General features: G+C 35.8%; 2 protein-coding genes across 12 annotated transcripts in view; both read right to left on the minus strand.

Moving 5' to 3' along the window:
* Positions 1–1,962: 1,962 nt before the first annotated feature.
* LOC128242082 (uncharacterized) lies at positions 1,963–24,192 on the minus strand. 3 transcript variants are annotated; one of them, XM_052959120.1, is made up of 7 exons: positions 23,893–24,192; positions 18,193–18,402; positions 17,067–17,292; positions 16,784–16,880; positions 15,142–15,403; positions 3,557–4,729; positions 1,963–2,398 (listed from the first exon to the last, which is right to left on the minus strand). In XM_052959120.1, the coding sequence occupies exons 1-7, from the start codon at positions 23,983–23,985 to the stop codon at positions 2,321–2,323; spliced, it is 2,139 nt and encodes a 712-aa protein (XP_052815080.1). In that variant the 5' UTR covers positions 23,986–24,192; the 3' UTR covers positions 1,963–2,320. The 3 variants fall into 3 exon arrangements, with proteins under 3 accessions (XP_052815080.1, XP_052815079.1, XP_052815081.1); XM_052959119.1 differs by having other exon boundaries at positions 16,784–16,884; positions 17,071–17,292; positions 23,893–24,187; XM_052959121.1 differs by lacking the exon at positions 23,893–24,192 and adding an exon at positions 20,679–20,834 and having other exon boundaries at positions 16,784–16,884; positions 17,071–17,292.
* A 754-nt stretch (positions 24,193–24,946) lies between these two features.
* LOC128242956 (kinesin-like protein KIF28) overlaps positions 24,947–27,818 on the minus strand; it is a 68,154-nt gene continuing 65,282 nt past the window's right edge. For all 9 annotated transcript variants that reach the window (XM_052960406.1, XM_052960411.1, XM_052960410.1 and 6 more), the window contains one exon: positions 24,947–26,178. In XM_052960406.1, the coding sequence (XP_052816366.1) occupies positions 26,089–26,178 (90 nt within the window). In that variant the 3' untranslated portion in view covers positions 24,947–26,088. The remainder of the gene's footprint in view (positions 26,179–27,818) is intronic.

A 27,818-nucleotide genomic window follows, 5' to 3' on the forward strand; every position in this document is an offset into this window, starting at 1 on the left:
GAATGTTTGTCTCTCTGTAATCTATGTCAAGTTTGATTATTGGTCATTCCTGATCGAAAAGTAGGTCATAAGGTAAATCGTTTCAATTTTTTTTTACACCTTAGAAGCCAAATCTAACCACATACGTCTGTTGTATGATACACAATCCGAGCTTGCCAGAGATGATCAAGTCGATACCGATAGGAGACGAAAGAACACATCAACTGACTGACGTGTGAATGGAATTGTCCTATTGGGAAAGAATGGGATTTCCTTTCAGTTGTTCGCGATCGGGACATGTGTGTCAATTTATTTGCCACATCCGGAAACAAAACACCCACACTCCGTACACCTTAGTAAAATTGCCCTTTGTATAAGGGTACTTAGACTACGGACAATATACAAACCATGGTTGTCACGGTGCTTGAAATATTGAATATTAAGGGTCAAACATATCTTTGTGTAATTTCAGAACAAACACTTTTTCCCAATAGGGAAGTAAACAACAGCAGGCAGTGAAAATGTAAAAGTAAAGTAACCCCACTTTCATAATAAATCCCACAAAAAGTTGAAATTTAATCATCACAGAATAATCAAAGTAAACCCATGATTTAAGAAATTGTCTACCACTGATGAGACTTTTTCAAACCTTTTTAACATTAAAAAAAACCTGTTCGAAAGACAAAAGATCAGAGAAGTTTGCCCTTATATGCAAACAGAAAATGTTTCAGTACATTCTACAAAAAAATCTTGACTTGAATTATCTCTCCAATTTTCTCAGAATCTTGTTTGTTCTAAAACGTCTATACATTGAATAAATAGAACATTTTTAAAAAATCTGCACAAATACATGCTAAAAATATCAAAGGGCAAAACGTAGGTTATTTTAAAGAATCGCCATGGAGATAAAACTATATTATAAAACAAAAAGTACTGATAATATAAAATACATATGCATGTAACAAATTAAAGTTGTTTTAAAGCTTTTTTTCACATTTTATGTTATGAAAATAAGCGAAGTGCAGTGTGAACATACCACGACGTCACATTTGGTTATAACATGAAGCAAGATTATCGCTGTAGCTTTGATATTTTCATATCATTATTTATAAAACATAGCGTAGCGAAGGCTAAGCGGGAAAATGTAGACTATACTCGGTTACTGAGCGATATGTTAAGCAATTTATATGTTTTATCCAAAATCGTGGGCAAATGCTGAGAATGTACAAAATATTGTTTGTTATAACGAAAGCAAATTACGTTTCTGGTCCAAAAAGTTGTTTACATATATATATATTCACCATATTTGCCTTCAAACAGAAGTCTCGGAATGTATATTCTATCCTGAAGGTATATTGATACATACAAAGAGGCATATACTATATAGAAATATTGAATGTTAGTATTTTGTTATGACGAAAAGCAAAAACTATTTGGTTATAACGAAAAGCAGTTTTTGGAGGCACAATTGCCAACCTCTCTCCTTCTTGCCATGCACCGAATTAAAACCTGTGACGTCACAAATCACGTGGTATGTCCACACTGGAAGCAGTACCTACGTGGATCTCTTGTAATTCATTTATCATCAAAATACAGGTATACCTTTTGAATGGTTGTTGAAAGCTGTTTAAGAAACAATGGTTTGTGCTATTTTGATAAGTTTACCCTCATCAAGAAAGTTATAAAGTTTGCAAAACATACTTAACGGATTTCGAATAGTTTATAACATTTACGCACATAGACGTATTTGCAATATTGCGGCAATTTGAATATAGGAATGCGGAAGATGTTTGAAGACAATTTTGAAAAAGTATTCTTATACCCCAGCACACAATTTGACTACCGGATTTTGAAGATATGATTGCCACAGGATTAGAGTTTTCTACTTGCAAGATGAAGTATGTATGTCCCTTCCCTGTCTCTTGCTTATTATGGGAGGAGGACTTTAATCTAAACTTACAAATTAAAATAAAAGATACGAGAATGAATGCAAATGTTTATTTTCGAAAATCACAATGAACGATATTTTATGCTACCACATATATGTAAGCACAACAAATGCAGGACAGCCCTATGTATATCTTGTAAGAACTTGACGTCACATCATGGTACAAACTCCACGCAGCGGTTACTTCTCAAACGTCACGTGTATCATGTGATATTCACCGAATCATAAACCTTGATTTTTAGTTTTATTTCCAGAGGTTAACGATCAAACAAACTTATTAAATAAAATATTATACAGGACTTATCTTTTTTTATAAATATTTTTTTTAAACCTATTTCAACCTAAATTGCATCTACATGTAGTTTCCTCCCTGTTCACTGCGTAGGAATTTGATCATGTTGGAGCATCAAATGTTCTTCCGCGGTTTCTTGGACTACTTTTTGTTGGGGACACTTGGGTTAAATCTACCACCTGAAGAGTACATTTGAAAACAATATAACAGTTAAACACAGAAAATGAATCAATTTCTTTTCACGGGCCACATTTCAATACCTTATATGCAGAATTCTATATCACAAAATGTACGTAGTGTGAATTTAATAATTAAATGAAAAAATAAACTTGACCGCAAAGCAATTATTGGTGAAAGTGGATGACAATTAATATATTTGACAGAAAAATACACAATATTGTGATGAAACTAAAATGCTTAAAACAAATGTGAACCACAAATATGAAATACAGTCAAACCCTGTTGGCACGAACTCTCTGGGACTAGCGAAAATACTTTGAGCCTCGGAAATTTCGGACCAAGCATGAATGCTTACGTTCAGTGTAAAAAAATCGGTCCTTAACATTCAGTTCGAGCCAACGATGAATTCGACCCTAGCGAATTTGAGCCAACGGGGTTCGACTGTAGATTTTCTAACAGTTAATCTGCATTCATATTTTTCATCATCGCCAGTACTTAATTTTGTTTTACTTTGTAAATACCTTGACTGAAAAAATCTCGTTTTCGAGAATATGCATGAGGTAGGGGAGATGACTCTTCTTCCAATTAATTCGCAAGTTACAGTTACAATTAAATATTCTTCAATAACCGTATTGTGTCAGTAACTTCCATAGCTTGGCTGCTGACAGAATGTATTGTACTGAAAAGGCGGATCCAACTTTAACATGGCTTTCGCCACACTATTTTTCAACTTGAAAATATCTGGTACCTTGCGGAACCGATGGAACTGCCCCGGTCAGTATTCATGATAACGAGATTTTTGTAGCCAAATCGCCCACGGTACACAATGGAGCATTACGTAGTAGTGAATCGGGGAATCCGACGATGACTTTTATCGATATATTATTATCATTTTGAATATGTAAAAAATGAAATTTGAGCCAGAAGAAAAACAACATTAACAAAATAAATCACTACAGAATGCCTATAGTGTATTCTAATTTAATATAATAGTTCATTAGATAGAACATTGAAAGAAGTGGGATTTAAGCGATAATGGGTTTTCATTTACCAACTGAACATTACTTAAGAATGAAAGTGTATTAACATTTATAATGATAGAAGTGTATAAGTTGTCTCGGAAGCAAAATTTAGCTACGTTTAACCTAATGCCGTACCGATTCAGAGAATGTACGTCTGTCAGATGCTCGGCGGTCAGATAAATCCCGTGGAGGGATGGAATCCCGACGGAATCCTGGTGGTTCCGGGGCGCCAACCCTCTCGAGTGGAGGCTCACGACGGCTAAAAGGCGCCATAGAATCTACCCTCGGGCCAGGTCTGTCCATACCAGGGTCAAACTGTCCAGGTCGCGAGTCACGCCCACCATCCGTCGGCGGCCGTCTATCACCACCAGGCGGAATCGAATCACGCCGACTTGATACAGTGTCGAATCTTGAGCCTCTGGAATCTAACCTAGAGTCCATGCGACGATCAAACCCTGTATAAGGTAATCTTCTTGTGTCCAGGCGTGGTCTTCTTGTATCTAATCTTGAATCTGCCCGATTTCGATCAAAACGACCTCTTCGGTCGATAGAAGTATCCGCTCTCATTCTGGGAGATCCAGCGTTCCTTGCATCAGGAAGTACAGTATCCGGTCGTCGGGGATCAAACCTGGGTGACCGTTGGTCGTTTTGACTGATCAAGTTTCGTGCAGATTCGCCTGTCTCATTGCGGACGGATTCAAATGCGTCAGCTATCGCGGTAAAAAGAGTCCGACCATCGCCTTGCGGACCCTGGAACTCGGCTCCGCGGTTTCTCGGCGGAAGTTGTACTTCTAGTGATTCAACTTCCCGCGGATCAAGTTTTGCTTGCGCAAAGATATCCTTTGTTCTAGTGTTTTCACTTCGAGGCCCGAAAGCGAAATTACGTCGCGAGCGGGCCATACACACGCGTCGACGTCTGTTGCAGTTAATCGGGGGCGGGAAGGAGCAGCCATCACAGCAGTTCGGGCAAGATGGCGTCGATTCGTAAGAATACCAATGGTCAATCCACTCATGCTGCAGCCCGTCACGATTTATTAGCCACTCGAAGCCGGTCATAGGGGACTGGGCTGCGTGGCTGTCGCCGAGAGGTATATCTGGGTAGTCATTGGACGGGTCCACGCGACATTGCCGGAGCTGGCGGCGCCGGAAGAGCTCCCATACATAGTCGACGAAGGCGTGGTACATGTAGAACACGGGGTCATATGCCGCGGTGGCCGGAAACGCCATGTCTCCCCCAATCCAGAGATGCGGTCCACCATGGAAGTACTCGAAGTCATAACGGCGACTGGCAAAAGGTTGGCTGATATTCTTAAAATAAGATGAGACCGGTTTTTAAAATAAAATCAAAATAGATGTCAACCGAATGTAACTTCCAAATAATTTTGAATAATTATTATGAAACGTGTAAAAATATTTTACTTGCAATCATTTTTGACTTCGTATCAAAGAGGCATGAACTGGTACAGTATTGGATGTGAGTGAAGTTAGCAGCACAGCAGCATAGCAGCAAGCTGCTAGCAGCAACAGCAGCTAGCTGCTGTGCTGCTGGCAGCTAGCTGCTGCGTTTTTACTATGAATATAATAATATATATTTACTATAATACAATAGTATATAATTGTTTTTTTTTTTATTTCAGCTGTTTATAGGAATACAAATAGGAGTAAGAAAAAAAAAGATTTTACTGATTTAGCTGATTTGGTAAAATTTTGATTACGGCAGGTTTTTTTTTTCATGAGCGGCCCACCAATGCAAACATTTTGTTGAGAAAGGCCATAAATAATAACAATGTTAATGAGGATATCAATGATTCGGCGTTACTTTTGGCTTTGTGAACTAGTGCATGTTAAGAAAGTATGCTCATATATTGACATTTATAGTTAACTAGTGTGTGCTTCAAAAGGCAATGCCTGTTTTGCATTTAAAATAGCCAAAACCAAACCAACTAGACATCTCTTATTTCTAATCAGGGATATGCATAGGTCTCCGAGTCACAACAATGATTCCATATTTCATTTTAATTTTAGCAGGGACCGACTACTCCCAAATTTGACATATACAGGAAAAGACCCTTTGTAATGGAAACACTTAGAGAATTAACTAGGATCTTTGTACTTCTTCTTCTATTAAATAATATTGGTATATTATATCAATAGCCGAACGTGACAATTAAACGTAAAAGGGGAATTAATAAAGAACCAACTTTTAACATCTTAATTTGACTTGAGTCATTTGAACGATAAAACTTTGTCTGCACTTCAACAGCGACTCGCAGTTATGTCAGCTAATACCACAAGCTGGTCAAATGCACGTGCCGCTAAGACAGTGTGGCTCGGGCTCGGTGAAGCTGCACTACTAAACCGGGGTGCGCGGTCGCATACGAGGAGAAATCTTGCACCGTGTGACTTTGTATCTGCAAATGTCCTTCTTGAAAAAAATCCTTTCTTGTTTTATTAAATAAGTACCCTACTGATTTAATTTATTCTTGTATGACCCTTTTATAATTTTTAAACTTGTTCATGAAAACATATTAACTATATAATTGATAGGCAAAAATCATTAAATGCTTGAGACACAGTAACATTTCTTATCATCACAGTACAAAGTAAAATAATACCAACCATATTTACGAATAGCAATTCAAAAAGTCACACTATACAGAACCGATGAATAAACGCAAACACACTTACATGCACGCACGCACGCGCGCGCACACGCACACACCCATAAGCATATACACGAAAATATTAATACAAAGTCATAACGAAATTTATCTTAATGGCCTTGTGCTGCTTAGCAGTTCTCCGATCTGGGAATCCAGCCGTGCAGTTATAAAGGTTTTATTATAGAATTGGACTTTTCATCTTTTGTTGTTGTTGCTTTCAAACGATAATAACAGTATTTATGCAATGCCTTTGAATAAGAACAAGAGTGATGTTATATATAATAGCCCACCAATATATTTTAACAAAGGATGCTTCACAATTTGGATATAACAATGGTGATCATGCATTTAAAATGGGTTTAAATATAAATGCTATATCACTGTTTAAAAGCTTATCAGTCATATTTATTTTGGTTTATTCAATTAATTCATTTATAGCTATGTATATTGTTTATATGTATTAGTAGGATAATCTACTCGAAAAGTGTCGACCTAAAAGGCCCTGAGCCAATTAACAAATACACAGGAAATGGCCCCTACTGTGACACCAGTGTAATATTGAGAAGATGCACGGCAGTGGATTAGCATGGCAAATATTCCTTAAACTAGGCAGAAGTCAATACAATGAACACTCAAGGTCAATATTATTGTATTTTTTTCGGAACTATACGGGACAATATTGTGCGGGTGTTCTTTAAATTGACTTTGACACAATTAACTGTTTACATTCACTCTGACGGAGTTATTAAAAATAAATATTTAAAATATCAAAATCAAGTTCCATTTCTAGAAATACATATTTGATATTAAAAAGGAATTACGAGATAATCGCCAAATTATAACCAATCAAGCTTAGTTACTTATGAAAATCCCTTAAACAATAAAGGTGTTAATCATAAGTATTTCCCTCTCATTGTCCTCTCGAATGTCTTAAACGATTGAGCAGAATAACGTAAATCTTTTTCGATAAAAATGGCCGAGATGCTCCGAATGTCTCTTGGCTATATTGGACTAACTTTAACGGATTGAAGATGTTACACTGCGGAAAATGGTTTAATATACGGGAATGTACTGAAACCCGTACATTCAATTTGTACGGTAAGTGTACGGGATGTTGAGTATACGGGTGTGTTCGGATTCGTATATTCATAAAACTCGCACATCTTGAGTATACGGGATTCGATGTACGGGCGTGTACTAACCCGTACATTCGTGTTGTAACAAAAAACAATGAATTCTGTAGCCAATTTAGGTCTTTGGGGGTTTAATTTGAAAGCACATATAATATGAAAGTCATTTATACCATTGACTTAAACATATCACTGTTTCGTAAAAAAACAGGATGATGTCAGTAAAAATTACCTTTGTAGAAAATTTAATGCTTTAATGGGATAGTACTTATACTATTTTGATGGATGAATCGGTACATCTCCGTATATTTTGAGTGTACGGGCATGAACGGTCTCCATACATGTTGAAAATACGGGAATTTATGCTATTCAGTACACTTTGAGAGTATGAGATTACACTCTTCCCATACACGATGAATATACGATGTTCGGAAATAAACCAGTTGGCTGTTACTGTGGTGTTACATTGGACAACATATATGAGTGAGTGAGTGAGTGAGTGAGTGAGTGAGTGAGTGAGTGAGTGAGTGAGTGAGTGAGTGAGTGAGTGAGTGAGTGAGTGAGTGAGTGAGTGAGTGAGTGAGTGAGTGAGTGAGTGAGTGAGTGAGCGAGTGAGTGTGAATTGATGTCTGCATAAATTGATGTATGCATGAATTGATGTATGCATGAATTGATGTATGCATGAATTAATGTATGCATGAATTAATGTATGAATGAACAAATAATATATTCAAACAATATTATATAAATTGTAACACCTGCTTTGATGAATGCTGATAAAATACAATCATATCTAAGATTAGAGACCGATTGCTAATTAAAAACAGATTATTGAAATCGAAATTAATTTCAAGTTTTCTAATTGGATGTTATTATTTTTAAGAAGCCAGATTTGTTTTTATCTGATATTTATCTTTATATTATATTTTTACCAACGCTCTATCGATTGAGCTCACTCAATACTGAAGGTGGTGATGGTGTTAGTAGTTTATACTCCGGGTCCCGGCGTGAGCACATTTAAGGGTCCCAGAGTGACAGTTCAACCACCGCACAACACTCCTGGGCAGAACCAGTACTAGGTGCCTTCACCTCTGCAAGGAACTGACAACTTCTGTACATGCCAGGGGCAGTTGTACAGTGCGAATTGTCGTCGAAAGGATTTCATAACAAATCACAACAGTAGTGACCTGGTCCGCCCGGGAATCGAACCCGGGTTGTCCGATTCAGAGTTTTACACTCTACCGATTGAGCTAACAGGGCGGACATACTCATTACTGAGTGGGTGTGTAAGCTTATTTATATTCGCACTCGAGCCTTGCCCGTTCGGCGAGTGCTCCATTAAGATTGTTAGTCATTTTAGGTTTTTGGAGCATTGTGCAAAGACAGAATGTAACCCTGAATGTTAGAGCTACACTGGTTCTTTAACGTGCACTAGTGTATAGCACTGTCACACGGAACCCCCATTTAACGTCCCTTCCGGAAGACGATTAGTTTTTGTCAGTGATGCGACGGGGGATCGAACCTGTGACCCCTGGATTGATAGTCAAGTGTGTTATCTCAAGACCACGGATCCGCCACACTCACTAGTGCAGATAGTCGGAGGTCGTTTGTTTATTTGAGTTTATCAAAGTCTGCCCGCGCCCATTGGCTGCATTATGGCTTGACCCCGCCGTGACGCCATCACGAGTTAAATTGTGTTTTAATGCCATAAGTGATATGAGATAGAATGACAGCAATTCGCAGTCAAATCCAGACTTTGGAAGACTTGAAGAAACAGAGTGAGATACAAGAGATCCAGGTGTGTTACCCTAGCTCTTTGCGAAGAGACCTATTGGTTCTTTAACGTGCTCGGTGTGAAGCACCCTTACACGGGATACAACTTTCCTGGGTTGAACCTGTACTGAGTACACCACTTTTCCAAGCACTACCCTTTAAATGCCAAGCGCCTTAACCATGGCGGATAACAAAAGGCAACTGATAAGCCACGCCTTATTTGGACGCTGATTGGTCAGTCTGGTATTGGCCGGCTAATTTGACTGACAGCACGCGTTATGTCAATTAGTGACATGATCATTTGCTTATAAAAACACATGGCCAGTGGGTCATAAAACTATACGAAATACAACTAAACACACACATTCTAAATTTTATTAATTAATTCGACAGACTGTGGAAATTTTAATGACCGAATTATAAATCAATTGAAGTAATGACATATAAATAAATCTATAAAAAGGCAGCTTCCTTATCTCACTAATTCTAGTATTTAAACTACCTAATTTAAACAATTGTGACAACTGTTTTGAAGAATGATGATAAAATCCTTTCCGAGATCATATCTAAAATAAGAGGCTACTGTTTTAAAAGAAAAGAGACTGATTATTTATTTAAATCAAGAACAAAAATATTAATTTCAAGTTTGCATGTTATTGAAAGTTCTGAATTAAAACTTATTGATCATCTCATAAACTGCATATTGAAACCGGCCGATATGGCCGAAATAGAATAGATAGAGCCCAACGTTATTGTACTATTTGTAACTCTAATGATTTAGAAGATGAATATCATTTAATCATAACATGTCCTGTAAATAATGACTTCAGAAAAAAATGATAAAAATATATTACATTAGAAACCCAGGTATGTATAAGTTTATCGAAACTATTGTTATCAAAAAACGTAAGCATACTAAGTAGCTTAAGTAAATTAATAAATCAAGCATTTATGTTAAGAAATTCCTTACTAAATAACAACGTTTAGATCTTTCAAGTATTATGTCATTTATAAATAGCCTCACTTAATACTTCATTAGTTAATATAATATATATCTCAGTTTGCATTTGAAACGAATCTTTTTTCCATTTATTGAAACTTTTTTTGTTCTTTAATTTAACTTACTTATACTATTGTCTTTTATTTGTATATAGGCCATGAATCGTTGTGACCATATTGAATATTTATATGTGTGTTTATATTTTTTTTATTTTTTGGCAAGAAACCGTTAAATAACATGTTTACGACAAAAACATGTCTGGTCGTCCGTCCATCCTTAAGACCGCCCGCCCGTCCGATTTCAGAAAGTTGTTTTTTTGGACACTTAAAAGTTGCAAATATAATTTCGAAATTTGGATTCAAGGCTCTGTCCCCTGCACCCTATAAATAACAAACTAAGCACAACATTTACTTTTTATTATTATTGAAAGCAACTGTTTGCTTTTTTCATATTTTAAATATTGAAGAGAAAGAATGACACATAAAAAAAACTCAATCAAATCTTACAAACCCTACCTACATATAGGCGCGACCCTACCGATTGGTTTAAAAAATATTAAAACAATTGTATTAATACTTGTGGTACATCTTCTTTGGGAATAAGAGTGCATCTTTTTTAATATGTAGTTTAAACATTTTTACGTTTTATACAGGAATTCTTAAACGCTATTCGCCAATGGAAAATAACGTTCTTATATCAATATTCTTAAATCAAGCCTTATAAAAAATGCCTGTTTTAACCCTAACCAAATCTTTGTTTTGCCTTATAGTTCTTAACACAAATAAATTATTATAACAGTACAACAATTTAAATAAAATATTAAATGAGTCGCTTTGCTTTATAAATCTTTAATTTTAAATTACAGTACCTGTTTCTCAAGTTATAAATGATTTTTTTCCACCCAGATATGTATTTCGGGAAATGTTATTATACACATGCTATTGACACAAGTTTATGTTTTATTTTACGATATTTCGTAAAAACAATTTTATGGCATTAATAAATGCCCTATTTTCATTCAAAGCTTGTGTTACGTTTTCCCTTCATCCATACGAGTTCGACCCGGCCTGTCACTTAGTACCTTGACGTTGAGCAATACATAAATGGTATGATGTCATTGCCAGTAAGTGTTACTGACCATCAAATTTTTGATCAAACAAACGCACTGAACGACCCCTGCTGAGAAAAGTTATAAATAGGTCAGAAATAAGTTGATTACATAAGAAACACCCGCTGCTGACAGTTTATAGTATATTAATTAAGCATCATCAAAGGAACTCCAGATAATGGGAGCAGAAATAAAAGCACAGCGGGTGGCTGCTAATAGCAACTAAAATGACTCAACAAAGGGCTACACTATAACCACAGATCAAGAGAGGAAATGTTTCACTTTTCATTAATCTTTACCTATATATATATATATATATATATTTAATAATTGAAATGAAAGAAGTCGATCATTTTCATGTACTAAATCGTTAAAAGGTTTTAGTATGTACGGAAATAAATATAGAGAAATAAATTACTTGACATGACACAGCCGTACACAGCCATTTATTATTTTGTACAAGTACATACTGAGCCAATAGTTCAGAACTTCAGAATCTTTACTGCTCTAGAAGTTTAATGGAAACACTTGTGATCTGCAGTATTTCTTAACAATCAAAGTCACTGTTATCTTAACATTCCAATGACAGGATGATGAGGATTTAAAACCAGTGTTTCAATGTCTAATATGTTGTTTAAATAATTCAGCGTATACTTTGTTGCAACCCTTTTAAAGGGACTGTCTCACAGATAATAAAATAGTGGAAAAAAATAAAATTGTCGAATAATGACATACACTTGGCATCGATGTGTACAATGCATTGAAACTTACTAATTGAAGTACCACATAGTTTACAACTTATTTAAGTTTAGCAGTTATATTGTATTTTACCATTAAAAAAAGATTACTGGGTATGTCTACCAGGTAGAATTCATTCCTTATGTGTGATTGGCTAGTTGGTGTTTTCACGTGATACTACCGAGATAGCTTTATAATTTAATTATGTATCCCATAGTCATGGTAGCTCAGTAAGGAAGACGCCGAATTTCAATTTTGGCGACGCGGGTTCGAACCCAGTCTCGGACACAATCTTTTTTTTACATTTTGGTACTTTTTTACAATTATGACATCAAAGCGTAACAAATTCTATTAGATTAATGTCCTGAGATTCGCTACAGAAAAAAACTTTTTGGTGCAAATCTGTGACACAGAATTTGCTTAATGAAACCCCCTCTGTCCCCCTCTACTTAAACACTGTTTACACTCCGTACCTCTTATACCATCCAAAATGTTACCTCTGTGTACCCTCCGTTGCTACGTATGTACGGTACTAGTCAATAGTTTGCCCGCCATTATAATGTTTGTCGTTAGATGCGAACTGGGGATTGCAAATTTCTTTATATAAAGCATTAAATGTAAATTTTTGGCAATATCTGTCTCTAAATATATAAAGCTATTGTTTTTGTTGAGCAGGTGTTATTCGCCTATTGTTTGTTTTATTTTCGGCAATTTTAATTCGAACCTGCACTAGACGGACCCACTTCAATTGCAAATCAGCGCCAAGGATTCAAACCTATTGTCTACTAGCCGGCGTTAATAAATCTCAATTGACATGCAGAATAGATCCCTGCATGGAATTCAGTTACATATACTTTTTAATGAGTTTTAAATAACCATGATTGTTTCGAATGAACCTGACAATGCCTAGATGAACATGAGCCAAAGGAGCGTTAAGCGAAGAATGTTCAACATTACACTTTTCGCTAAAGTTCCCTCAGTCGGATTTTCGAGCTCTATTTTCGGCTACTCAGGACAAAAGCTCCAGCGATCTAAATAGCTCATATTGTAGGGCTCGTGGCCTAGTTCATCCCCCCACTTTTCGTTATGGTCCCCTTAGTCGAAATTTCTGGTCAGTTCGTACCCAAAATGGCTTTTACAGCAGCAAATTTCGATTTTCGAGCTCTATTTTCGGCTACTCAGGACAAAAGCTCCAGCGATCTAAATAGCTCATATTGTAGGGCTCGTGGCCTAGTTCATCCCCCCACTTTTCGTTATGGTCCCCTTAGTCGAAATTTCTGGTCAGTTCGTACCCAAAATGGCTTTTACAGCAGCAAATTTCGATTTTCGGTCAAATGGGATTTTTAACATTGATCATACACATTAATAATGGTAATCCGTCAGACAATGCAAAACTGAGGCATTGTCGTTTTCATACGATGAATAAAGATTACCTTAAGTTGGAATGGTCCCGTTGCCCCTTCCTGTATTTTAAGATGAGAAATTGGTATTTCAGAAAAAAAATATTATTTTGGTGGTCTACTTATTTAATAAACCCTGTCGCAATCAAAATTTTACCAAATGACCTAAAACAGTAAAATCTCATTTTTTCTTACCCCTTTTTATATTCCTATAAACAGCTGGAAAGCATACAATGGTTTACTAAAGTAGTATATAGTAAACCTAAATCATTATATTTACAGTGAAAACATGTAGCAGCTAGCTGCCAGCAGCGTAGCAGCTAGCTGCCAGCATCATATCAACTTGCTGCTAGCAGCTTGCTGCTATGCAGCTGTGCTGCTAACTTCACGCACATCAGTATTGGCTGCTGTTCGGTCATGAACTTATACAGTATTGGCTGTTGTTCGGGCATGAACTGGTATAGTATTGGCTGTTGTTCGGGAGCATGAACTGGTACAGTATTGGCTGTTGTTCGGTCATTAACTAATACTGTATTGGCTGGTGTTCGGGCATGAACTGGTTCAGTATTTGGCTGTTGTTCGGGCATGAACTGGTACAGTATTTGGCTGGTGTTTGGGAGGGAGCATTAACTGGTTCAGTATTTGGCTGGTGTTTGGGAGCATTAGCTGGTACAGTATTTGGCTGTTGTTCGGGCATGAACTGGTACAATATTTGGCTGTTGTTCGGGCATGAACTGGTACAGTATTTGGCTGTTGTTCAGGAGCATTGACTGGTACAGTATTTGGCTGGTGTTCGGGAACATGATCTGGTTCAGTATTGGCTGTTGTTCGGTCATAAACTGGTACAGTATTTGGCTGGTGTTCGGGCATGAACTGGTACAGTATTTGGCTGGTGTTCGGGAGCATTAACTGGTACAGTATTTAAACTCATATCACATACTTGATTCTGAATCGAATCTGTTATTTATGGAAGTGTATGTATACACTGATAAAGTAACAATATATGCGACTCCAAAGTGATTAATCTAAATACTTGAGATTCGCAACCATAAGCATTACATTCTGCTCATTAAGAACACGGTCGAGTACTTTGGTGACACTGATAGATTGTTTTGTAATTTATTTCTTGATATATTTAACATAAACAAAGCGATGTATCGGTCGTGTCGCATACACCTTATTCATTGCGAAAACATTCATGATGAATTGATGTTTTAAAACCTCTGAATTAACGTGAAAATGAAGACTCTTTACAGTTGATTTCTATCAAATTGTTAAAAAAACATGTTTTATTTTCCTTTTTTGTCAAGTGATTTCACAAACTATCTTGTGTTAAAATGTGTTTTCGTTTGCTTATTATACAAATCAAGCGTCTAAGAATAATTCATTGATGTAAGGATAATGTCCGATTTAATTAACTTTGGATCAAAATTTGTTTCAGGGGCATTTAACTTATGATCATTGGTATTTTGGGTGAACAGGTACACAATACATATAAGAAGTTTGATTGAAATTAATACCACAACACTGACAGCCTTCTCACATACTTTAGCAAATCACTTGCACGTACATGTCGAGAGGCTGTAATGGTCATGCCTGAGGTGTAAATAAAGCCATTCCATGAAACCAATCAAGGTTGTGACCCTGTGATTGGAACATTTTTATTTGTACTCCGTCGTATTAAATAAAAGTATCCCATTAAATACATACACATATATTGTTGAACATACAAATTTAAATTAATTTATGGTTTAAAACAAAGAAATCGAATTAAAGCGGTAACAAGGTATTATTCATTTATATTATTATTATATATTTTATTTTATATGTATATATATATATATAAAGCTTTAATGGCCATCTATTTTAACGTAAAGCAACGAATCGAGAACATGGAGCTAAACCTACCCTGAGGTTGCACCTCCTGAGGAGGCTGCGGATCTGCCTCTTGGATATGAGGCGGCTGCGGCGTCCGTAGTTCCTTTCAAGATTGCCTTGATTGGTGACCCAGCCTGCCGCTGGTCCGTCTATTACCTCCCCCGTACCGGAGCCAAAATACTCCGGAGTCCAGAGGACGGAGTTGACCGGGTTGTCCATCTCGTCGTCAATAGTGCAGTCCCAGAAGGGCAGGGCGACGGATGGGTCTACCCGTCGTAACGCCTCCTCGAACCTTCACATGCAATCACACTAGGTAAATGTAAATTGGAACAAGCAAATTCGTTGAATTGATATCCCCGCCTGATTAGGCAAAGTTCATGGATTGGAAATGAAAAGTAGGTTGAATATTCCTATATTAAAATGTAATATGGCTGCAGAGAAATGGACCGTTATGAACGTTGGATATAAGTTTGAGTTTGTTTGGAATTATTTGAAATAAAAAATTTGTATATAGAGTAACATTTGTAATAGATTCTATGAATTTGAATGATTTCAAAGTGAAAGTTCAGATATGTCTGAAGTGATAACAGTAAATAGTGGAAAATGACATTTTAAGGTACCTGTTGATCATGTTCACTGTGTGTTATTTTCAAGCTCATAGGCGCTTCATGTTGCTGATTATTGATTATAACCTATCATAATCGATTATAATGGAAGTTGATGGAAGTAAATCATCATAAAATACATATATTTATTATCATGTGTTCAGTCATACATGTATGAACATAATCCGACCAATCACTACCATGAAATGATTTTGTAAGATTTGACCTAGTGACCTTTTTTATCACATGTGACCCAGTTTTAAAGTGTCAAAGATTACATCAAGGAAAACATTCTGATCACGTTTCATGAATATTAGACCATACATAATGCCTCAAATGTGTTCCAAAGATTTTTCTAAGATTTGAGCTAGTGACCTAGTTTTTGACCCCATGTGACCCGCTTTTACAAGCGGTCCATATTTCATAAAGGGGCACGTCCTGACCCAGTTTAAACAAAATCTGACCAATCATTACCATGAAATGGGGTCTGACAAGAATTTTCTAAGATTTGACCTAGTGCCCTAATTTTCAATCATATGTGAACCAGTTTAATATACGTTCAAGAGTTCATCAAGGAAAACATTTTGATTAAGTTTCATGAATATTTGATCATGCAAAATGCCTCTAGTTTTTTCCAAAGATTTTTCTAATAGTGAGAGTCTAATGGGTCTAAGAGAGACCTAGTTTTTGATCAACGGGAACATTCTGACCAAGTTTGAATATTTTCGGACGGACTGACGGAAGGATGGACGGACGGACGGACAACGCCAAAACAATACCCCTCTACCGAAACCTTCGGTTCGGCGGGGGATAATAACTAGAGTTGACTTAGTGGTATAGCTTTCTTGCAGTATCTTATCTACAGTTTTAGCCTTCCCAAAAGCATATCTATTCGACACTCAAAATAAAACAAAATGGACACCAACAAGTTTGCTACATTGGCAAAAGATCTTGAAAATGTATCACGAGTAAACCGTCAACTTGTAATAGTAAGTTTTACTTTTATACAAACAGGTGTAAAAAAGATATTGTGATGCCAAAACAAGAAAAGCGACATGCGCACTCACATGATGATGAAGACTCTGTGCCAGGGGAGGAACGAGGCGCCATTGTGGTGGGAACGTGCTGCACGTGCATGGAGGCGCGCGAATGCCGCGATCACACCTTCCTAAAGGTTGATCGTGCAATGTGAGTACTAACATTTCATTTTCTGTTATAAATGTGGCTTGATAATGTTGAAACTGTTATCAAGAATTATGTAGGAACGTAGCTTAACGTTTTAGTTTAGACTGTCAGTATTTTATTAAAGGCTTGCAAAGTGCAAACAAATGCATACCATTACAATATAACTTGCCTCATATAGCTTGTTGAGCGCAGCGTGAAATCTCTGTCGTTCCGTGACACTCAACAGTCTATACTCTTTCCGGGTGCGCCGTCCGCTAGGAGGCTGACCAATTAAGGAGCCCCCTGGACCGCCAGCAGCCATCGCGCTCGCTTGGTCGCCAAGCAATGCCCGGAAGTAGCTGATATCAGACTGCGTCAAATTGTTGTCTGGGGTAAAGTTCCATAGGAGTTTCTGTAATGTAAATCAAACTCACATTTAATGGGACGGCTGACAGTCACAGTGGTATGCCCCGTCACATATTCTCTTTTTTAAAACATTCGAATTCACTGCAGGGGTTGCATGTACACATAAGCATTCGTGATGACTACGGTACGCTTTGTGAGCTGCGTCACACATTACATGGTTGGCTATACAACAATTATGTCATGTACAACATCACGTGTACAAGGTCACGAAGAAAGCGTTTCGTGAAAACGTGTGTGTGTGTGCAACATGTATAACAAGTACGCGTGTGTTCCAGTGTGTGTATACCGCGTGATAAACTGCGTCATAAATGCTACGTTGGAAGGCAATAATTTGCTGCGAGTGAAGACGTTAAACAAAGATAACTTCACTATTTCTTCACCATTTTAAAAGAAACATAGCGCAGTCTATGCCGCTTACGGAGCCCTGCCTTCGGGCTTTTACCAGAGTTTGATTGAGAGTTTAGTTTCTTTAAACATTTCGACAAACCTTTTCATAATATGGCCGTCTGACGGAGCACTGTCACAACATAATTTTGGAAACAGGTTTCTCGAAGTGTTTGATGAAACTAATGACTTTATCAAATTACGGTAATAAAACAAATGAGGGGCTCTTTAAGCGGCATAGAATGCCATTTGTTTCATTTAAAATGGTGTTGTAAAAGAAAAGTTATCTTTGATTTAAGTCTTCATTTTAAGCAAAATTTTGCCTTCCGACGTAGCATTAATGACGTAATTTATCACGTGGTATACACACACTGTGTTCTGAAACATTGAAATTGTGCTCACCAATATTACCATTGGGAGACAGTCTCTTAATGGAATCTAAATACAACCAGTCTTGAAGGATGATTATTTGTATATAAGGCTAAACTAGTGTTGTCGTTACCTGTAGGCAATTGACCTGGGCGGCCTTGTCATTTATGGGTTTTCCTTGGAAATTTAAGTAGCAGTCCTCGACATCCTGCGGGACTATCAGACACACTTGGTTGTTGGCTGGGGGGTTCGACACTGGTATGGGAGGAGGGGGTGACGGGCTAGACTTTTGAGCTCGACATTGATATATCAGCGCGCAGAGAAGAAAGGTAACCCGTGTGACCTATTTACAAAAGATTCAAAACTTTTAAAAAATATCGTAAAGTCAATGGTCCATGTAGACAAATGAATATACAATATAGTGTTTTCAGGTGACTCAATGCATACACAATGCAATTTTAAATAATCAGCCCAAGACAACCTAACCTAAATTATTAATATCGAATAAGCATATATAGCAAATACGTATGCATGAGTTTTCAACTTCGGCGATCTACAGAAAATAGTGCAGGCGTACATCGGCAGTAAATTCTCGACTGTCATGGCCCACACGAAGATGCAAACACCACAAACATATTTTTGCAGTAATTTTTATAACTGCGCTAACTTATAATATTTATACTACCGTAGATATACATAAAACAATAATTGCTGTTGCTCTTTTTATACAATTTGTTTCCAAAAAATAACAATAGTCATAAGAGTAATTATGACTTCATAGGCAAGGGCGTAGCTAAGCCTAAAAAACTTGCAGGCCTGATGGTTCTTGGTGAGTTTGTTGATACACCCCTTCCACCCAGATTTCTTTCTAAAAGAAGCAAAATAGTGCAATTTGGGAGCATTCCTGGAGCAAAACGAAAGACACAATTACATCCATTTTATATGCACACTACACAAACTTAATTGTATATGCATTGATTACAATAAAATCAAGCAATACACCCTGCACGTAGTATAAATAAACACCAGACTTTCTTTGTTTAAAATAGCGCTATATACTACTATTTGAGTTATTCAATGTGTTTGAATAGACAAGGGCGTAGCTAGCCCTCTATTCATTTGGATTCATAATTGTGCTAAGGGGTCTGGGGCATGCCCCCTCGATTTTTTTAAAAACCATGGTACAATCTGGTGCATTCTGTGAGTTCTGAGGTGCTTTATTTATTACTGAAAGATGGACAGTTTTAGGATTATGTAGTCAAGTACGCATACTGCAACTTTGGCTGATTTTTTGTCAAATGTATGTGGATTCAGCCGCGTATAGGCAGCTACGCGCTTGGTAGCTATTAGTTTATATCGCGTTTTTGTCATTTTTCAAAAGAAAGTTGTACGCCCAAGCCTACAAGGCCTATTTGTAGCTACGCCACTGCATAAGGACTCCATCACCACGTTGTAAAGACATTGACTGCAGTATTTCCCTGGCCGGAATGCAAGTATATCGTTATTTCATAGTAGTTAAACTAAATTACTGAAAGCTAGCACCATATACACTTAACTTGGTTCAAAGTCGTCGACAATAAGACACATTCTGTAGTTGTAAAAGCTAACTTTGGAAGAGGTTTCCCAATCAGTTTATTTACTTAATACGGTTGCTAGAATATTGGTATATATTACATCACCAAAACCAACACAAGTGTGACGAAAACAGTTAAATACATTATTTGTAAATGTTTAATGTTGATTTAATACAATGTGATGTTAACATATCAGAGGGTCCCTTTAATATGAAGTCCATGACTGTACATTATAGCTTAATAGCTGTAATTTAACAGCATTTTAATCGCTTAACCTTGCGAAAATGTTGTCATCAATTATAGGTTGAACCTATAAAGCATTAATAGGATCGTGGTAGTGATGTATACTGATCGTGGTGGAACACGGGCGTTGATGGTTCATTCGGTTTTTGTTTCTTTTGTCAGTAAAACAAGTTAATCAAAATGTTTATTTTGAATACATGTCGACAACCACAAGCATTCAATTTATGACGATTGTTTTGTAATGCGTACAAAATATACAGTAAACATTATGCATACAATGTTATAAATAACATCAGACTTATTTTGAATAAGTATTATATACATCTGAAAGTTTATAAGGCAAACCAATGATAGAAGACATGATGAATAACTTGTTATGTTTGCATAACAGTATTGTTTTTGTTTATGTGAGTTTATCAAGGTCTGGCCTGTTGTTTTTTTTAAAGTCAAATACTGGACGTCTGGACGAGACGAAATTAAACTGAACAATGACAAGATCGGATTAACACATACGCGACTTTGAGTGACTGCGCATAAAAAGTACTTCCCTAAAATTGTAACATTTTAGGCTAAAATGTGGTACTTTGTTGTATTATTGTTGCAGGAATTACACGAGTGGCTAGTATAGGCTGGAAACATCTTTCCACGTTCATCTCCGACCCGTTAAACACATTGCTTATATTAAACTTTTCCAAATCGATATCACTTCAAAAATGCGTTCTATGAAAAGGTGTTTTTCTGAAAGATTGAACTACCAGTATTTTTCAGTGAAATATGATGTATATTGTTTTAAAGCACTCACCATCTTCTTGCGTTATTCCGTATAACTTTATAAAATTATCTCTTTAAAGTCTAAATAAAATTACGTTTCCCCTGTTGAATTTGGTTTGATTGATATTATTCGTAACACCACAAACCAGCGCATCAATAATACTCGTTTAAATTCTCTCTGTTTCTTTCGCTTGTTGGATTGTAATTATGCAATAATTGATCATTAGGTTACCTGGACAAAAAGTTAAACATTACGACCATTTACTATGACACTTAATCTTCTTCTTAATTCTTTCAACACCTTCCAGTATATAATCTTAATGAACGTACTATGTTTTTGGTAAAAAAATAGCATTAAAAAAACAGCAATTATCCTACATGCATTGAAACAACATTCTTTGAAGGCGCGCAATGTAGGTTGATGCATTGTTTTTATTGCATGACCATGTTTAACTCATTTCACTGTAATGATCAAAACAAAACTAGAAATGTGTCCATAGGACACGGATGCCCCCACTTCGATTTTTTGTCACAGAAAATAAGCCATAATGATTATTCAGGATAATCTGCACATATAGGATAAGTTGAGTTGAGTTGGGTTTTACGGTATCGCAAGACTGTATAGGTATATTTTTTAAGTATTGTTGGGAAATAAAGGGCCCTAACTCCTAAATGATTAAAGCGATTTCCATGGCTATCGAACTTGATCAAGATATTATGGTCACAATCATGTATGTAAAGTTTGGTGAGGATTGGACACATACTTTTCAAGAATTAGATTGGAAACATATATTTTTGAAGTATTTTTGGCAAAAAAGGGCCGTAACTCCTAAATGACTAAAGCGATTTCCATGACTATCGAACTTGATCAAGATATTATGGTCACAAACATGTGTTTAAAGTTTGGTGAGGATTGGACAAACAGTTTTCAAGAATTAGATCGGAAACGATCTTCGGGACGTATTTTTCAAGTCTTTTTTTGCAAATAAAGGGCCGTAACTCCTAAATAACAAAAGCGATTTCCATGGCTAAGGAACTTGATCAAGATATTATGGTCACAAACATGTGTTTAAAGTTTGGTGAGGATTGGACAAACGGTTTTCAAGAATTAGATCGGAAACAATCTTCGGGACGTACGTACGTACAGACAGACAGACGTACGTACGGACAAGGGCAACCCTATATGCCGCCACTTTGTGGGGGCATAACAAACATATAATTTATGAAAAGATAAAAAAATATTAGCTTTTATAAAAAAAATCAGATTAATAGCTACGTGGTCACAAATTCCCCATTTAAAAAAAACCCTCCCAAATAGCGATAATATTTTAACCTGTTCCCAAATCATATGCTTTTTGTATTGATCTTTAAAAGCAATTGAACAAAATAATGCATTAAACATTTTATTGCATCAACCTATATTGTGCTTCTTTAAATTTATGTAAAATAACATACACTATCAATCTTGTTTCCGTTTTGGGCTGGTTGAAAATTTGTACTTGTGACCAATTCCGACTTGGGCGAACAGTCCGTGAGAGAAAGAACACGTGACCCGGTAATTCTCGTGGTAGGAGACCATAGGACACAGGACGAATGCTGATGTTAGGCATCAAAGACGCGGCTGAAAGGGGACTGACCCAAATAGACGTCATTATCACCGTTTACGTTACCATAGTAAACATCAAGCATATATTGCGGACAAAATAAATCATTTCTAAACCTAACGGATGTTGGCAAATCATTATGCGATAAATATCGAGCCTCGTTTATACTTTCGACTATGGTAGAATACAAAGCATTTCCCTCATTCAGTATACAGTCTACATCGACAGCCGTTAATGAGGACATGTGGTTTTGTTCGTAACTAAAAAAATCCAATAATGCAACAAGAGCCATAGCGGTACATTGCATGCCATTGTATGGAGAAAACAAAGTTTGCCCTTGGTAAAAATGTCCTAAAACACCTCTTACCATAGTGAGTTTTCGCGTTTTCTTTCCCCGCAAAAAGATGGAGGAGGATGCTGAATCGTTGTGTCACGTGAAAAATATCGATACCCAATTGGCTCAATAAAGTCATGTGACAATATATATACAATTGTTAACATTCCGAATAAACACGGACATAGCCGGCATGCGTAAATTATTTAGCTTGGTACCTTGCATTATCACCGATAAAATTATTGGTGTCGGGTCAATTTGGCCGAGATATCATTTCGGCCTGATCCTTTTCGGCCTACTTTTATTCATTAATGTTTGTTTTAAATCGTGTGAATTACGCTTTGAACTTTCATTTTATATCAGTTAAATTTTAACTGTGTTAATTTCGTTATTGCGACTTATATTTGTTAGTAAAATCGTGTGAATTAAGCTTTGTACTTCCATTTTATATCACTTAAATTTAAAATAGTCAATTAATGTCGTTTTAAGGCACTTATATTTGTTATCAAATGCATAATTTAAACTATTATTTACAATATGCCCGTAAATTCTCACATGCTTATTTACTACCACAGCGTGTATATAAATCGTTTCCACAGAAAGTAAATTTCTAAAATAACGAACTCGTATGTCCGGCGACCAGTCAATACAAAAACACAGAGAATAACTTTTTTTTAATTTCCTGTTTTAAACATTAGGCTTATTCGTTTTATATGACGTTTTGGAAGTTTTACACGCATCAAAACAGTTATTGACGACACATTTTGATAACATTTCATAAAGTTGAATAAGAGTTGATATCATTAACAAATCTTTTTTACGCTCGTGGACAATATGAATAGAAACACAGTTAATTGTATCACACATATAAATGTATATCATCATATAACACACTGTATTATTGAACAGATTGCGAAAGTTTCATGACTTTTTTCCAAAACTTGTGGTTTTTACAACGGAATTTACCAAGATACAATGACACTTTCGGGGCTGGTACAAAGTCAATAAGCAATATGCAAAAAGTGAACATACGCAATTATTATAAGAAGCGTTAATTTGGTTTATACGCAAATCAAAAGAAATAATTTCAAAACATAAACACAAGTCGAATTTTAACCCTTTTTGGTGTATTTCCACTTTTTTGTTATAAATATAAAGTGCTCACTAAACGGCCCATCCCCTTATCCATTATTTTTGAGATATTATCTTGATCTGATGATCATGGTCATTTTGAGTTGACTCTCGTGAGGATAGTTGTTCTATTTCAAAATTATCTTCAGCTTTGATATGTCAGTTACAGTACTTACTAATAAAACATGCGCGAGATTCTTCGACATTAAAACTCCAGTGTATAACAATTTGTTGTTCCGTGATGTCAAACATGCGTCCCAAGTTCCCATTTCCTTTGCAAGAGTTAGTCAGTTTAGAAATCAAAGAAGCTTTGTTTTCAAAGCGTTTGCTTTGAAATGTTCAGATGAACTATTCATCATATGTTTTACTTGTTTTAAACAGAACTCAAATATATTAAACCTAAACACTCTTCATACGCTCCGTTATATGAAACTATCATACTTTTGTCGATTATGACGTTAACATTATAAATATTTCAATTGCCTACAAACTGTAAATGCGGCTTACATTTTCGCCCGTCTCGTCATACATGCATTTTAATTGAAACAGATTCTGTGTGTCCCCAAACCTCCGATGCGAATCTGTGTTACTGCAGGAGTTGTCGAACGCTCATTGCAATCACAAAACTAGGACGTATTTATAGTCGAGTATCATTTAAAAATTAGTTAGCCGAATTTAAAATCGATATTTTCCGGTTGACGATGGTTTCCAATAACCTAGGGTTTGGTTACATTCCTCATTTCAAGTATTGACCATATGCCATTTGTCTCTTGACGGATCATATCTACATTCAAGACGGACACCAACAATGGCTACATATAGATACGTCGATCGTCTTCCTAGCGGATATATGGAATAATCCTACCTTTTTAGCACGAAACGAAACCGAAGGGCTAAAAATAACGAAATTAGGCCATTTTAACTCTTGGAAACTTGCTACACGACAAATGTATTGTTCCACGCTGAATTAACTGTGCTAATACTGAATCAAACCTTATTTGAGAGAAAAGAGAAAATAGAACAGTAAAAGGAGTACCCTCAGCATTTTTGTACCCAATTTTTTTTTTTAAACACAGTTAGGAATACTAAGGTACACTGAAAGATCAAAAATGTCTGGTGTCTGAAAATCTAGGGTTATGTTGTATTGTACGAATACAAATATTCACATCAAAGATTAATATTAAAATGAAATCGATCACATACACACGTAGACGACAACACCATTTCTTATAAATCTAATACAAAACTTTATTTCTCAAAATGAATCACAGTTACAAGCAACCAATATATGTAAATGCAAACAAGAGAAGTTTCTGATATAACAAAATAAATTTGCTTTAAATAAAACACGAAAAATGCATGTACATATTGGACGGTAGTATAATTTATCACAGATAAACGACGCAGTTATAGAGTCTCATAATATACTGACCAATACAGAAAATAAATGCATTTATAATTAACTCATGGTCCAGCCACTTCACCTGATTCCTGCTATCATTCACATACCAATAATAATCCATTCGAATTTAGTCAAGAAAAACGTAAATATAACAGACAGCCAGCCAGACAGACAAACAAACACACAGTTTATTGACTTGCACATAATACATTGTTACATAACGCACCATACATGTATATGTGCACATTATAAAGGTCTTTGATATATGCAAAAATCACCAGCTATATGTGAAACTCAAGGTGAGAGCTTTGGAACAAAAGGTTAAATAATTCATTGGTATATTTCAAAAATATTCATAAACGCCCACACACCACATCATTCACAATATATGGTGATAAAACAGAACCAATTTTCTACCAATTGGACCAAAACTATTTCTAAGTGAGAATCAAATTTACTAAACAATAACTGAGCCACTTTTTATAATGTTTGGCGCTTTAAACCCAACAACATGACCATACTTTTTGTAAATAATGAGCCCGAAAATCTTTCATAAATATCAATAATGAAGGTTCAAGTACATAACTATTCCTATACCAATGGATGTTTAAAGTGTTTTTTTTTCATATTTAGTTGCTTAAAACAATTGAAGAAAAATATTCCCTGTTTATAATATGACTGAAGTGGCTCTTTAATATTTGTTTTCATGATGAGTGGTCAAGTCATTTAAGCGCTGGCCTCTTTAAAAAATGTGACTAGAAGCCCTTATTGCGAAGTTCTATAATATCAGGACCGAGGTAAATCTTATATATCATTATAACTCACGTGTTTCTGAATATCAAAATCAATAATGATTAAGGGAAATGCATAACTTATCTGTCTTTCAAAACAGTACATATAAATCACAGATATTATTTTTCCACAGTGCTTTACTAGGAAACAACAGTGGTAACCATGGTGATAGGTGAGATCACTGGAGCACACATGCCGAACTTCCATCCTTGCGTTGCCCCTCTGCTGATCGTACAACACGACCATTCTTGGACTGCACTTGACCTTGCTGGTAAACATAGATTAATTAAAACAATATTAATGAATATAGATAAAATGCACAAGCGTGTCATTTCCCACATAACCCTTTGTAATCAAATATACAGATGAAATCTGACAAAATTGTACTCTTCAATGCCTGCTGTAGGGCACAACGAAAATAATACAAATGTCAACTGAGGCCAAACTTTGACATAAGTATACTTTAGGTGTAAAATTCTTGAGTTACGTCACATTATGACTTAACAAATACATATATACGAACAATTTGGCACAAAACTAATAATGTAGTTCTATCTGAGTGTGTGCCTGTTCTTTTCAATCATTTTTTTATGAACGATTGGTTTTTACAGCTTTGTTTTTCCGGAAGGCCAAATTGGAAATAAGACATTTGTTTATAATGTAAAACTTTTGACCTGATGTGTGACCTTCTTTAAATGAAGTTATTATTATTATTATTATTATTATTATTTGCAGGAAGCAAAGCATTTAAAATAAACATCACTGACATAAACACAAGAAGACTGCTTTCTGATTTTGCATACAATACAGGAGAACTACAAATACCATATTAAACTGATATATATATACACAAACCTGCCCTTATACATACATGTACATACAATCAACTGACATCAGTTCATTTCACTATTTTTCTTGTCATATAAAAAAAAAAAATAGAAAAAAAATCAATCAAAACTTCTATGCATTTTTTGTTTCTAAAGCGAATATTATATTTTAAAGATGCTGTTAACCCGACCTTTTATCTAAGTTAACATGTTTATATGGGAAATGACACAGCAAGTAATTAACACAGCGTTTGTGATCAAAATAATATCTAATAATTTTGTAGAAATCATTTTTTGAAAACAAGTAGAAATACAGGAGAAGTATATGTAATACTTACATCCATGTAAACATATATATATCTATAATTTTATGCTTTTACATTTTAATGCAATACATAAATTAAACTTTATTGAACAATGACTGAATCATTCTTTATAATATAAAAATACATTTTATGGATACTATCAAAATATTATTTTCAACTTTTAATGTAAATGCATCTCCAAGGCAGAAACTGAAAAGGAAATACTGAAACAAGAATCATACCAGTGCATACTAAGAAGGCAACATGCATGGAAATAAAGACCTAACTTGCATCAAATAGGTTTACAGAGTTTATATATAAATACACATGGACATGGCATGTTCATAATGACATATAATTCCTTATAAACATCAGCCGACACTTAATACGATTACAACCCTCACAAATTGGCCAAACTGAATATTATGCAAATGAAATAAACATTAAGTTTCTAAAACAAACATGTACAACACAATGTCTAAATAATTAAATAAAATAGAGAATAGGTGGACAGAGAATAAGCATGTTGCCATTATATTAAAGCGATGTGCTCTGAGAAGCTGGAAACATAGAGGAATGTCTAGACACTCACATGTGGACGGATACCAATATCAGATTTACTGAGGAGCTTTGTTGTGGAGGAGTTTGACTGTGTCAACTTGGGGCTCAGACTTGAACCTTTCATGAATGGGGCGAGGTCCACTGATCCTAAGGAATCAGCGTCACCCTCCGTTTTCTGATTTTATCCACGGAAGCAATGTGTTAAAGATACAAAT

The sequence above is a fragment of the Mya arenaria genome, chromosome 8 (assembly GCF_026914265.1).
Source record: "Mya arenaria isolate MELC-2E11 chromosome 8, ASM2691426v1".
NCBI lineage: Eukaryota > Metazoa > Mollusca > Bivalvia > Myida > Myidae > Mya > Mya arenaria.